Source organism: Hemiscyllium ocellatum, chromosome 36 (assembly GCF_020745735.1).
Source record: "Hemiscyllium ocellatum isolate sHemOce1 chromosome 36, sHemOce1.pat.X.cur, whole genome shotgun sequence".
Lineage (NCBI taxonomy): Eukaryota > Metazoa > Chordata > Chondrichthyes > Orectolobiformes > Hemiscylliidae > Hemiscyllium > Hemiscyllium ocellatum.
In genome coordinates, this window is record NC_083436.1 from 47410915 (window position 1) to 47425771 (window position 14857).

Consider the following 14857-nt stretch of genomic DNA (forward strand, 5'->3'; position numbering starts at 1 on the left):
TCTACTGTCCTGCCCTGGTCAATCTTCCTGGTCACTTCAAAGACCTCTAACAAATTTATGAAGCATGATTTCCCACTCACAAAGCCATATTGACTACTCCTAATCAAACCCTAATTTCTATATGCATGTATATCTTATCTCCCAGAATCTTCTCAAGTAACTTATCCACCATAGATATTAAGCTTGCTGGTCTATAGTTCCCAAGATTTCCTTTGCAGCCTTCTTGAATAATGGCACATTTGCTATCCTCCAGTCTTCCGGGACCTCATCCATGACGAACAATGATGCAAAAATATCAGCCAGAGATCCTGGAATTTCTTATCTAGCCTCTTGTAGTATTCTTGAATGTATCTGGTCAGGACCAGGAGATTTATCCCCCTTCACACAATCTAATGCATCCAACACCTCCTCTACTATGATATGGACTGTCCCCAAGGTATCATCACTAACTTTCCCAAGTTCCTAAGTCTCCAAAGTAAACTCAGAGGAGAAATATTCATTGCAAACCTTGCCTATCTCATACAATTCTACACATATAAGTCTATTTTGGTCCTTGAGGGGCCCTAATCTCTCTCTAGTTTTTTTTTCCTTTAATATACTTAAAGAACTTTGGATACACCCTAATCTTCTCAGCCAAGGCTATTTTGTGCCTCCTTTTCACCCTCCTAATTTCCTTCTTCAGTAAACACCTTTATTCCCTGTATAACTCCAGGAATTCCCTTGATCCCAGCTGCATGTATCTGAGCCATGCCTCCTTTTTTCAGCTCTTGTCATCCAGTACTTCATATTCCAGTCAACCTTGTCCTCACCTTCACAGGAACACATAGGCATTGTACTCTAGCTATCTCACGTTTAAAGGCCTCCCACTTGCCAGAGGTCCCTTTGCCTGCAAACAAACTATTTCAATCAAACTCCTGTCTAATTCCATCAAAATTCTCCCTGCCCCAATTTAGAACTTGAATCTGTGGACCAGTTTTGTCCCTCTCCACAACTATTTTAAAATTAATAGAACTATGGTCACTGGTCCCAAAATGCTCCCCCACCATCACCTCCATGATCTGTCTTGCGCCATCTCCCCAAGAGTAGGTCAAGTTTAGCCCTGTCCCAAGTAGAACCCTCTACACATTGCTTGAGTAAACTTGACTGAACGCACTTACAAATTCCACTCTGTCTAAGCGCCTAACGATCTGGCTATGTTAGGAAAATTAAAAGCCCCTGCTAATGATAACCCTATTGCTTTTGCAAGTCTCCCCATTCTCCCTGCATATTTATTCTTCTAATTCTCATTGACTACTTGGGAGCCTATAGTACAACCTCAATAACATCACCATCCTATTCTTATTTCTTAGCTCCACCCACAAAGCCTCACTGGATGACCCTTCAGTTATTTCATCTCTGATTACTGCTGTGACACTCGCCTTAATCAAAAATGCAAGTCCCCCTCCCCTCCTTCCACCACCTCAGTCCTGCCTAAAGCACCTGTACCCTGGCACGTTAAGCTGCCAGTCATGTCCCTCCCTTTGCCATGTTTCTGTAATGGTTTTAATATCTTTGTACCACATAACTATTCACGCCCTGAGTTCATAGGCCTTGCTTGCTAGCCCTCTTGCGTCGAAATAAATGCAACTTAATCCAATAGGCATTCCTTGCTCCCTGTCGTGTTCCAGACTGACCTGTCTCTTCAGCTTACTATTTATGATTACTGTACCTCCTTCTAGTCTCGCACTTGTCTCTTGCTGTTTACTATCCCAGCCCCCAGTCAATCTAGTTTAAACCCTCCCTTGTAGCACTAGCAAACCTGGCCACCAAGATATTGGTCTCCCTCCAGTTCAGGTGCAACCCATTCCTCCCGCTAGACCATTAATCCAGAGACCTAGGTAACCCAGGTTCAAATCCCTCCATAGCAGATGGTGGAATTTGAATACAATAATAATCTTTCTATTACATCCATTTGTAGAAATAACAGCTTAATAATGATCATGAAACATTGCCAATTGTCAGAAAAAAAGTTATTGGGCTTACTAATGTCGTTTAGGGAGAGAAATCTGCTATCTTTACTTGGGCTGGCCTACAAATGAGTCTGGACCCACAGCAACGTAGTGACTCTCAATTGTCCTCTGGGCAACTAGGGATGGGCAATAAGTTGTGCTCCAGTCATTGATGCCCACATCCCATGAATGAATTAAAAACTGGAGCTAATCAGAAAAGTTTGGAAAACAAGTGAAATAAAGACGTTCAAATTCTCAGGTTGTTGGAATCATTAATAATTTGAATGAGTGTGCTTATTGCAACCCAAACAGATTATCAGGTTGATGTGTTTAAATATTTTTATATAAAACAATTTGATTTTAAGATAAAGACCAGGAATTAAGGTCAAAATAGAGGACTGGAGACAATCAAATTTCAAGAAAAAGAAACATTTTTGTTCAACAGGAATTAATTAAGTTAAAGATCAAATGAATTACATTATATTTTGGTAAGAGCTATGTTCCTGGATCTCTGTTATAGAATTGTACCAGAGCATAAAGAGTTATCTTATGAGAATGCATTGCATAAACCTATTATCTTGCATTCTCTGGCCTTTAGAAGGTTATGAGGTGATTTAACTAAGGTTAAGTGAGAAAGGAAATCTATGAAGCAAACAAGGAGAAATGATCTATTCTGCTATGGAGGTGGAATCTAGAACAATGGCCAGAACCTTAAAATTAGAAATAAAGATAGATGTAGCAGTGTAATAAAAACAAAGCATTGAAATTACTCAGCAGGTCTGACTACGTATGTGGACGAAAAACAATAGCATTAACATTTCAGGATCATGTCCTTCCATCAGAATAGGTAAAAGCTAGAAATCCATCTTATAATCTTTGGAATTCTCTAACACAGATAGCTAAGAATGCTCAATTATGGATATATTCCAGATATACATAACAGGTATTTGGATACTAAGAGTTTCTGGACATGGAAGCAGTACAGGAGAGCAGAACTGAGATATAATGCAGCTTATCTATCTGATGAAAATTTAAAGAACTGTGGATGCTGTAAATCAGAATATAAAAATAGAAATTGTGGAAAAGCTCAGCAGGTTTGGCAGTTTCTGTGGAAAGAAATCAGAGTTAATGCTTTGGGTTGAGTGACCCTTCCTTAGAATCTCATGCTTCTTATATTCAAGACATATTGAGGAAAGGTGCATGAATGATATTGTTTACTTGATAAATAGCTCAATATAAACCACTTGACATGAGTGAAAAATTGCTTGGACACAAACTATACAAAAATATACAATGCACAAATGTAAAAATTCTCACCTTTCGAATATTTTGAAGTCTACCAAGCATCAGTTCCAGTTGAGAAAGCACCACACACTGCACTAAAAAGGAGCATGAAAGAAAAAAAGTATATTAATAAATGTAGATTTATTTCCTACAGTGAACACAGTCACCAAACTGGCAAAACTCAACATGCTGAACATGTCTCATTCCTATCCACACCGGTTCACTGGTAGGTTTTCTGTTGTTTTAACAGAAGCAAATTGAAAGTAGAAAATTTCACCAAAGTTATCTGCTAATCCATTTCCCAAGATTGATTTCAGGCACTGAGACAGGCCATTCCACTCAACTGTTCCATCCTGGTATTTATACCACTCGAGCACCCCTATAGCCAACAATATATTCTTTGATTCCTTGGCTGTCATGTTTCCAACTGTGAAAGTATTCACTCTTTGACATGCCTTGTAGTCATGAATGACCATGCCCTGTGGTCATGAATGAGGTCATATAAATGCAAGGGTTTCTTCCTTCATGTTTATCCAGCTTTTCTTTAAATTCATCTCTGCCATATGACATAGAACAATACAGTGTAGAACAGGCTCTTTGGCCCTCGATGTTGCACAGACCTATGAACTAATCTAAGCCCTTCACCCTACACTATCCCATCAACATCCATGTGCTTATCCAAGGATTGTTTAAATCTCCTTCATGTGGCCGAGTTAACTACATTGGCAGGCAGCGCATTCCACACCCGTACCATTTTGACAGAGCGGCGAGGAGAGAAGATGAGGTGAAGCGAAGGCTGCTAGGAAGGCAAGAGCTTAATTTATATTTGGGCAGTGGCTAAACCCGAGATACTACACGTGTAGTGTCTCCCTCACCCTTACCTCTAACCGGAAGAAAAATACTCTAAGGTAAGGCATTCTTTTTCCTTTATCTTTCTTTTTCATATATTTAGTTAGTTGATATAAAGATAAGCTTACAATGGCAGGAGTCCTCAGATCCGTGGCATGTGCCTCTTGCTTGCTGTGGGAGCTTAGGAACGCGTCTGATGTTCCTGTCTCTTAACTTGCAAGAAGTGTGTCCAGCTGCAGCTCTTGTTTGACTGCATGACGGCTCTGGAGCTGCGGATGGACTCACTGTGGAGCATCCGCGATGCTGAGGTGGTCATGGATATCACGTTTAGTGAACTGGTCACACCACAGAATAGATTTGCTGAGGGAGACAGTGAATGGGTGACCAAAAGGCAGAAAAAGAGTAGGAAGGCAGTGCAGGTGTCCCCTGCGGTCATCTCCCTCCAAAACAGGTATACGGTTTTGGATACTGTTAGGGGAGATGGCTCACCAGGAGAGGGAAGCAGTTGTCAAGATCATGGCACGTGGTGGGCTCTGCTGTTCAGAACGGCAGGAAAAAGACTCATAGAGCCATAGTCATAGGGGATTCTATTGTAAGGGAAGCGAATAGGCAGTTCAGTGGCCAAAAACGTGACTCCTGGATGATATGTTGCCTCCCAGGTGCTCGGGTCAAGGATGTCACCAATCAGCTGCAGAGCATTCTAAAAGGAGAGGGTGAACAGCCAGTTGTCTTGAGCATATAGGCACCAACGATATAAGTAGAAAACGAGATGAGGTCTTAAAGAATTCGGGGAGCTAGGAGAGATGGTAAAGAGGAGGACCTCGAAGGTAGTGATCTCGGGATTACTACCAGTGCCATGTGCTAGCCAGTGTAGAAATGAAAAAATCAGCAGGATGAACACGTGGCTTGAGAGATGGTGTAGGAGGGAGGGATTCAGATTTGTTGGATATTGGGAACTGGTTCTGGAGAAGGCGGGACTATTACAAAATGGACGGACTGAAGCAGACTGGAACCAATGTCCTTGGGGGAGTTTTTGCTACTGCTGTTAGGGAGGCTTTAAACTAATGTGCCAGGGGACTGGGAACCAGAAGAGAAAACAAGTAAGCAGTGAGGTAAAGACTTGAGACTGTAAGAATCATGAAGATAGCGCTAATAAAGGGAAGAGTAGGCAGAAAGTAGATGAGCGCAAAAGAATTGGTGAAATGCATCTACTTTAATATAGAGAGTATATTGTGTAAGGCAGATGAACTTAGGGCTTGGATTGGTGCCTGGGAATATGACGTTATTGCAATCACAGAGACTTGGTTGAAGGAAGGGCATGATGATTGGCAATTAAATGTTCCAGGATATAGATGCTTCAGACAGGACAGGGAGGGAAGTAAAAGGGCGGGGGGGATGGGAAGTAAAAGGAGGGGAGGATGGGTGGGGGTGGAGTTGCTAGAGGAGGACATTATAAAGGTCATGGGTAGTGAGGAATTATGGCTGGAGCTGAGGAATAAGAAGGGTGCAGTTACATTATTGGGGCTGTATTATAGGCCTCCCAACAGTGATCATGAGGTAGAAAAACAAATAGGTAAACAGATTATCAAAAGATGCAGAGGGAATAGGGTAGTTGTGATGGGAGATTTTAATTTTCCCAACATTGATTGGGGTACACTTAGCGTAAGAAGTCTAGATGGATAGTATTTGTAAGAAGCGTCCAGGAGAGTTTTCTAGAGCAGTTTGTCAATAGTCCAATGAAGGAAGGGGCCATATTGGACCTGGTACTGGGGAACGAGCCAGGCCAGGTGGCAGAAGTTGCGGTGGGGGATTTCTTTGGGAACAGTGACCACAATTCTGTAAGTCTTAGAATACCCGTAGATAAAGATGAGAGTGGTCCTTAGGGAAGAGTACTAAACTGGGCCAAGGCCAATTATATCAAAATTAGGCAGGAGCTGGGAAATGTGGATTGGATACAGCTATTTGAAGGAAAGTCCACATTTGAGATATGGGAGACTTTCAAAGATAAGTTAAAGATAGTGCAGGATAGGCATGTCCCGTTGAAGGCAAAAGATAGGAAGGTCAGGATTCGTGAACCGTGGATGACAGGAGAAATTGTACAACTAGCCAAGAGGAAAAGGGAAGCGTACGTAAGGTCTAGGCAGCTAAGAACAGGCCCTTGAGGAATATCGGAAGAGTAGGCCAAGTTTTAAACGAGGAATCAAGCAGGCTAAAAGCAGTCATGAAATAGCTTTAGCGAGTAGAATTAAGAAGAATCACGAAGCATTTTATTCTGATATAAGCAGCAAGCGGCTAACTAGAGAAAGGATTGGTCCACTAAAGGATAATGAAGGAAGGCTGTGTGTCAAACCTGAGAGAATGGGTGAGATTCTGAATGATACTTTGCATCAGTGTTCACTGAGGAAAGGAACATGATGAATGTTGAGATTGAAGATAGAAGTTTTATTAGTCTGGATCACATTGGCATAAGTGGGGAAGATGTGTTGGGTAGGCTAGAGGTTATTAAGGTGGACAAATCCCTAGGACCAGATGGGATCTACCCCAGGTTGCCGAGGGAGGCAAGAGAGAGAGGCTCTGACAGATATCTTTGTGACATCCTTAAATACAGGTGAGGTGCCGGAGGACTGGAAAGTTGCTCACGTTGTCCCCCTGTACAGGAAGGATAGTAGGGATATTCCAGGTAACTACAGTGTGAGCCTGACATTGGTGGTGGGAAAGTTGTTGGAGAGGGTATTGAGGGATAGGATCGATTTATATTTAGAAAATAATAAGCTTATCAGTGATAGGCAACATGGTTTTGTGTGGAGGAGATCGTGCCTTAACAACTTAATAGAGTTCTTTGAGGAAGTTTCCTCAACTTTCACCAGTTTCCTCATTTCCCCTACCCCACCTCACCCCAGCTCCAACCTTCCAGCTCAGCACCATCCCCATGACCTGTTCTACCTGCCTATCTTCCTTTCCACCTATCCACTTCACCCTCCTCTCTGACCTATCACCTTCATCCCCACCTCCATTCACCCACTGTACTCTTTGCTACTTTCCCCACCCTCCTCTCTGACCTATCACCTTCATCCACACTCCCAATTCACCTATTGTACTCTCTCTGCTACTTTCTCCCCTCCCCCACCCCCCCTCTCATTTATCCACTCAGCAGGCAGCCTGCCTCTATTCCTGATGAAGGGCTTTTGCCTGAAACGTCAATTTTCCTGCTCCTTGGATGCTGCCTGACCTGCTGTGCTTTTCCAGCACCACTAATCTAGACTCTGGTTTCCAGTATCTGCAGTCCTTGTTTTTACCTTCTTTGAGGTATTGACCAAGTTGACAGATTAAGAAAGTGCTGTTGATGTTATACACATGGACTTTAGTAAGGCGTTTGATAAGGTTCCCCATGGTAGACTAATGGAGAAAGTGAAGTCACATGGTGTGCAGGGTGTTCTAGCTAGGTGGATAAAGAATTGGTTGAGCAACAGGAGACAGAGAGTAGTAGTTGAAGGGAGTTTCTCGAAATGGAGAAAGGTGACCAGTGTTGTTCCACAGGGATCAGTATTGGAGCCACTGTTGTTTGTAATATACATAAATGATCTAGAAGAGGGCACTGTTGGTATGATCAGCAAGTTTGCAGATGACATGAAGATTGCTGGAGTGGCAGAAAGCATAAGGGACTGTCAAAGACTACAGGAGGATATAGATAGACTGGAGAGTTGAGCGGAAAAGTGGCAGATAGATTTCAATCCAGAAAAATGTGAGGTGATGCATTTCGGCAAGACTAATTCTAGAGCAAATTATACAATGGACGGAAGAGCTTTGGGAAAAGTTGGCAGGCAGAGAGATCTGGGAGTGCAGGTCCATTGTACCCTGAAGGTTGCTGCACAGGTGGATAGAGTAGCCAAGAAGGCATTTAGTACGCTTGCCTTCATCGGATGGGATATTGAGTATAAGAGCTAGCAAGTCACGTTAAAATTATAAAAGACATTGGTTCGGCCGCATTTAGAATTCTGTGTACAGTTCTGGTCTCCACATTACTAAAAGGATGTGGACGCTTTGGAGAGGGTGCAGAGAAGCTTTACGAGGATGTTGTCTTGTAAGGAAGGTGCTAGCTATGAACCGGTTGAGTAGGTTAGGTTTATTTTCATTAGAAAAAAGGAGATTGAGGGAGGACCTGATTGAGATTTACAAAATCATGAAGGGGATAGACAGGGTGGGTAGAGACAAGCTTTTTCCCAGGGTAAAGGATTCAATAACGAGGTGTCACGCTTTCAAGGTGAGAGGTGGAAAGTTTAAGGGGATACACGCGGCAAGTACTTCACAGAAAGAGTGGTGGGCTTCTAGAACGTAGTGCCAGCAGAGGTGGTAGAGGCAGGCACGGTAGACTCATTTAAGATTCGTCTGGACAGATGCATGAGTAGGCGGGGAGCAGAGGGATACAGGTGCTTAGGAATTGGACAAAAGGTTTAGACAGCAGATTTGGATCGGCTCAGGGTTGATGGGCCAAACAACCTGTTCCTGGGCTGTAAATTTTCTTTGTTCTTTGTTCACTCTCTGAGTAAAGAACCTGCCTCTGACATCTGTCTTAAATCTATCACCCCTCAATTTGTAGTTATGCCTGCTCGTACAAGCTGATGACATTATCCTATGAAGACTTTCAATGTCTACCCCTATTTAATCCTCTGATCATCTTGTACGTATCCATCAAATCCCCTCTTAGCCTTCTTCTTTCCAATAAGAACAGACTCAAGTCTCTCAGCCTTTCCTCATAAGGCCTTCACTCCAGACCAGGCAACATCCTGGTAAATCTCCTCTGTACCTTTTCCAATGCTTCCACATTCTTCCAGTCATGGGGGCGACCAGAACTGTACACAATATTCCAAGTGCGGCCTTGGAATATTGTATCGTTGCAGCATGACATCACAGCTCTGGAACTCAATCCCGCTGCCAATAAATCCTAACACACCATTTGCCTTAACGGCACAATCAACCTAGGTGGCAACTTTCAGGGATCTATGTACATGGACTCCAAAATCCCTCTACATGAGGTTTGAGAAGATTTGTAGCTTAGGTTGAGGTTCTGGATGTAGGTTTGCTCGCTGAGTTGGAAAGTTCATTTCTAGACGTTTCATCACCCTACTAGGTAACACCTTAAGTGGGCCTCTGGAAAAAGCAATGCAGCTGGTTCCTGCTATCTATTTATATGTTTGGGATTCCCTGGGTTGGTGATGTCATTTGCTGTGGTGACAGCATTTCCTGTAATGATGTCATTTCATGTTGTTTTTCTCAGGTGGTGCTAGGGGGGGGTCTAACTTGATGTGTTTGTTGATACATGTACGAGACACGCCTGAGAATTCCTAGAAGCATGTCATTCCAACCGGAACTCTATCAATAAACATATCAAGTTAGACCCCATCTATCACCCTGAGAAAAAGAACAGGAAATGACATCACCAACCCAAAGAAACCCAAATATATAAACAGAAAGCAGGAATTATTAACAGTGCTTTGTTCGGAGGTCCGCTGAGGATGTAACCTAGTATGGTGACAAAACTGCATACAAATCCTTCTGCACATCCACATGACCAAGAATCCTTCCATTATTCTGCCTTCCTGTTATTATTCCCAAAGTGAATCACCTCACATTTATCTGCATTGAACTCCATTTGCCACCTCTCAGACTAATTCTGCAGCTTATCCAAGTCCCCTATAACACTGTTCCACACTGTCCACCACTGCAATGACTTTAGTGTCATCTGCAAACTTACTAACCCATCCACCTATGCCTGCATCCAAATCATAGAGATGTACAGCATAGAAACAGACCCTTTGGTCCAACTTGTCCATGCTGACCAGATATCCCAACCCAATCTAATCTCACCTGCCAGCACCCGGCCCATATCCCTCCAAATCCTTCCTATTCACATACCCATCCGGATGCCTTTTAAATGTTGCAATTGTACTAGCCTCCACCACTTCCCCTGGCAGCTCATTCCACACACGTACCACCTAAGTTGCCCCTTAGGTCTCTTTTACATCCGTCCTCTCTCACCCTAAACCTATGCCCTCTAGTTCTGGACTCCCCGACCCCAGGGAAGAGACTTTGTCTATTTATCCTATCCATGCCCCTCATGATTTTATATACGCCTATAAGGTCACCCCTCAGCCTCCGACGCTACAGGGAAAACACCCCCAGCCGATTCAACCTTTCCTTATAGCTCAAATTCTCCAACCCTGGCAGCATCCTTGTAAAGCTTTTCTGAACCCTTTCAAGTTTCACAACATCTTCTCATTAGGAAGGAGACCAGAAGTGCACACAAACTCCAACCATGGCCTATAGCCACAACATGACCTCCCAACTCCTGTACTCAGCACTCTGACCAATAGAGGAAAGCATAGCAAATGCCTTCTTCACTATCCTATCTATCTGCAACTCTACTTCAAGGAGCTATGAACCTGCACTGCAAGGTCTCTTTGTTCAGCAACACTCCCTAGGACCTTACTATTAAGTGTATAAGTCCTGCTAAGATTTGCTTTCCCAAAATGCAGCACCTCACATTTATCTGAATTAAACTCCATCTGCCACTTCTCAGCCCATTGGCCCATCTGATCGAGATTCCATTGTGCTCGGAGGTAAACTTCTTCGTTGTCCACTACACCTCCAAGTTTGGTGTCATCTGCAAACTTACTAACTGTAACTCTTATGCTCACATTCAAATCATTTATATAAATGATGAAAAGTAGTGTACCCAGAACCAATCCAGTGGACAAAGGCCTGCAGTCTGAAAAACAACTCTCCACCACCCTCTGTCTTCTACCTTTGAACTACAGTTCTATATCCAAATGGCTAGTTCTCCCGTTATTCCCTGAGATCTAACCTTGCTAACCAGTCTCCCATGGCATACCTTGTCGAGTGCCTTACTAAAGTCTATAAAGATCATGTTGTCCGCTCTGCCCTCATCAATCCACCTTGTTACTTTTTAAAAAACACAATCAAGTTTATGAAACATGATTTCCCACTCACAAAGCCATGTTGACTATCACTAATCATTCCTTGCCTTTCCAAATATATGTACATCCTGTCCTTCTGGATTCCCTCCAACAACTTGCCCACCACCACCGTCAGGCTCACTGGTCTATAGTTCCCTGGCTTGTCCTTACCACCCTTCTTAAACAGTGGCACCACGTTAGCCAACCTCCAGTCTTCCGGCACCTCACCTATGACTATCGATGATACAACTATCTCAGTAAGGGGCCGAGCAATCATTCTCCTAGCTTCCCATAGAATTCTAGGGTACATCTGATCAGTACCTGGGGATTTATTCACTTTTACATGTTTCAAGACATCCAGCACTTCCTCCTCTGTAATATGGCCATATTTCAAGATGTCACCACCTGTTTCCCTACATTCCATATCTTCAATGTCCTTTACCACAGTAAACACTGACGCAAAATACTTGTTTGATATCACCCACATCTCCTGCGGCTCCATACAAAGACCGCCTTGCTGGAGCTCTATTCTTTCCGTAGATACCCGTTTTGCTTTAATGTATTTATAAAAATCCTTTAGATTCTCCTTAAGTCTATTTGCCAAAGCTATCTCACGTATCCTTTTTGCCCTCCTGATTTCCCTCTTAACTATATTCCTTCTGTCTTTATATTCTTCTAAGGATTCACTTGATCGGTCTCGTCTGTACCTGACATATACTTCCTTCTTTTTCTTAACCAAACCCTCAATTTCTTTAGTCATGCAGCATTCCCTATACCTATCAGCTTTCATTTCACCCTAATGGAATATACTGTCTCTGGACTCTCATTATCTCATTTCTGAAGGCTTCCCATTTTCCAGCCATCCCTTTACCTGCAAACATCTGCCCCCAGTCAACTTTTGAAAGTTCTTGCCTAATACCATCAAAATTAGCCTTCCTCCAATTTAGAACTTCAACGTTTAGATCTTGTCTATCCTTTTCCATCACTATGTTAAAACTAACAGAATTATGGTCACTGGCCCCAAACTGCTCCCCCACTGACACCTCAGTCATCTCCCTACTTTATTTCCCAAGAGTAGGTCAAGTTGTGCACAGTCAGGAAGTACAGGACAGAGGGGATTAGGCTATCTGGATTCAGAATTGGCTGGCTGACAGAAGGCAGAAAGTGATTGTAGATGGAAAGTATTCTGCCTGGAGGTTGAGTGAGGTCCTGCAGGGCTCTGTTCTTGGGCCTCTGCTCCTTGTAGTTTTTATAAATTACTTGGATGGGGAGGTTGAGGGGTGGGGTAGTAAATTTTCAGATGACACAAAGGTTGGAGGTGTCGTCGATAGTAGCGCAACACAGACAGGATGCAGAGCTGGGCTAAGAAATAGCAGATAGATTTCAACCTGGGTAAATTCGAAGTGATGCATTTTGGAAGTTCGAAGTCAAATGCTGAATATAGGATTAAAGACAGGATTCTTGGCAGTGTGGAGGAACAGAGGGATCTGGGCGTGCAAGTACATAGATCCCTCAAAGTTGCACCCAAGTGGATAGGGTTGTTAAGAAAGCATATGGTGTTTTGGCTTTCATTAACGGGGAATCGAGTTTAAGAGCCGCAAGGTTTTGCTGCAGCTCTACAAGTCCCTGGTGAGACCATACTTGGAATAGTGTCCAGTTCTGGTCGCTCTACTATAGGAAAGATACAGAGGCTTTGAAGAGAGTGCAAAGAAGGTTTACCATAATGCTGCCTGGACTGGAGGGCTTGCCTTATGAAGAAAGATTGAATAAGCTCAGACTTTTCTCTCTGGAGAGAAGGAGGAAGAGAGGAGACCTGATTGAGGTGTACAAAATAATGAATGGAATAGACAGGATCAATAGCCAGAGACTTTTCCCCAGGGCAGGATTGACTGGTACGAGGAGTCATAGTTTGAAGATATTACGAAGAAAGTATAAAGGTTCTTTACGCAGAGAGTTGTGAATGCATGGAATGCATTGCCAGCTGTGGTGGTGGAAGCAGAGTCATTGGGGACATTTAAGCGATTGTTGGACATGCACATGGATAGCAGTGAGTTGAGGGGTGTGTACTTTAAGTTATTATATTTTACATTAGGATTAACCTCGGCACAACAACATGGGCCAAAGGGCCTGTTCTGTGCTGTACTTTTCAATGTTCTTTTCTAGTAGGTACATCCAAATATTGAATCAGAAAATTTTCATGTACATGCTTAACAAATTCCTCTCCATCTAAACCCTTAACACTATGGCAGTCCCAGTCTATGTTTGGCAAGTTAAAATCCCCTACCATAACCACCCTATTATTCTTACAGATAACGGAGATCTCCTTACAAATTTGTTGCTCGATTTCCTCTGACTAATCAGGGGTCTATAATACAATGAGAATAAAGTGATCAGCCCTTTCTTATTTCTCAGTTCAACCCAAATAGCTTCCCCAAATGTATTTCCAGGAATATCCTCCCTCGGTGCAGCTGTAATGCTATCCCTTATTAAAAATGCCACACCCCTCCTCTCTTGCCTATTTTTCTATCCTTCCTGTAGCATCTGTATCCTGGAACATTAAGCTGCCAGTCCTGTCCATCCCTAAGCCATGTTTCTGTAATTGCTATGATATCCCAGTCCCATGTTCCAAACCTTGCCCTGAGTTCATCTGTCTTCCTTGCATTGAAATAAATGCAGTTTAATTATCAGTCCTACATTGTTCTCTGCTTTGTCCCTGCCTGCCTTGACTGTTTGTTTTGCTTCTGTTCTCAACTGTACCAGTCTCAGACACTTTCTTCACTATTTCCATGGGTCCCAACCTTCAACCTTACCGGTTTAAATCCTCCCGAGCAGCTCGAGCAAATCTCCCTGCCAGTATATTAGACCCCTTTCAATTCAGAGGCAATCCGTCCTTCTTGCACAGGTCACTTCTACACCAGAAGAGATTCCAATGATCCAAAAATGTGAATCCTTCTCCCATACACCAACTTTTCAGCCACGCGTTCATCTGCCCTATCCTCCTATTTCTACCCTCACTAGCTTGCAGCACCAGGAGTAATCCAGATATTAGCTGAAAATGTGTTGCTGGTTAAAGCACAGCAGGTTAGGCAGCATCCAAGGAACAGGAAATTCGACGTTTCGGGCCAGAGCCCTTCATCCTGAAGAAGGGCTCTTGCCTGAAACGTCGAATTTCCTGTTCCTTGGATGCTGCCTAACCTGCTGTGCTTTAACCAGCAACACATTTTCAGCTTTGATCTCCATCATCTGCAGACCTCACTTTTTACTCGTAATCCAGATATTACTACTCTTGAAGACTCCTTTTTAAAATCCAGCCTAACTCTCTATATTTGCCCTTAAGAATCTCATCCTTTTCCCTTCCTATGTCGTTGGTTCCAATGTGTACAATGACCTCCTGCTGGTCCTTCTCCCGCTTAAGAACATTCTGCACCCTCTCCGAGAAATCCTTGATCCTGGCACCAGGGAGATAACACACTATTGATTTTTCGCTGCTGGCCACAGAAACGTCTGTCTATGCCTCAGACTAGAGAGTCCCCTAACACTATCGATTTCTTGGAACATCCCCCTCACTGTGTTAGAGAGAGTCTTGATACCAGAAACTTGGCTGTTCACGCTACATTCTCCTGAGAGTCCATCACCCCCTACATTTTCCAAAACAGCAGACTTGTTTGAAATGAGGATAGCCACAGAAGACTCCTGCATTACCTGCCCAACTCTCGTACCTTTCCTCGAGTTACCCCATCTACGTGACTGTATCTGCAACTT

The 14857-nt window shown here is 43.2% G+C and overlaps 1 protein-coding gene across 1 annotated transcript in view; it reads right to left on the reverse strand.

The window, feature by feature from the left end:
- Positions 1–14857, reverse strand: part of LOC132833437 (diacylglycerol kinase theta) — a 193401-nt gene that overhangs the window by 85344 nt on the left and 93200 nt on the right. The window contains exon 12 of the mRNA XM_060851717.1: positions 3306–3367. Coding sequence (XP_060707700.1) covers positions 3306–3367 — 62 coding nt within the window. The remainder of the gene's footprint in view (positions 1–3305; positions 3368–14857) is intronic.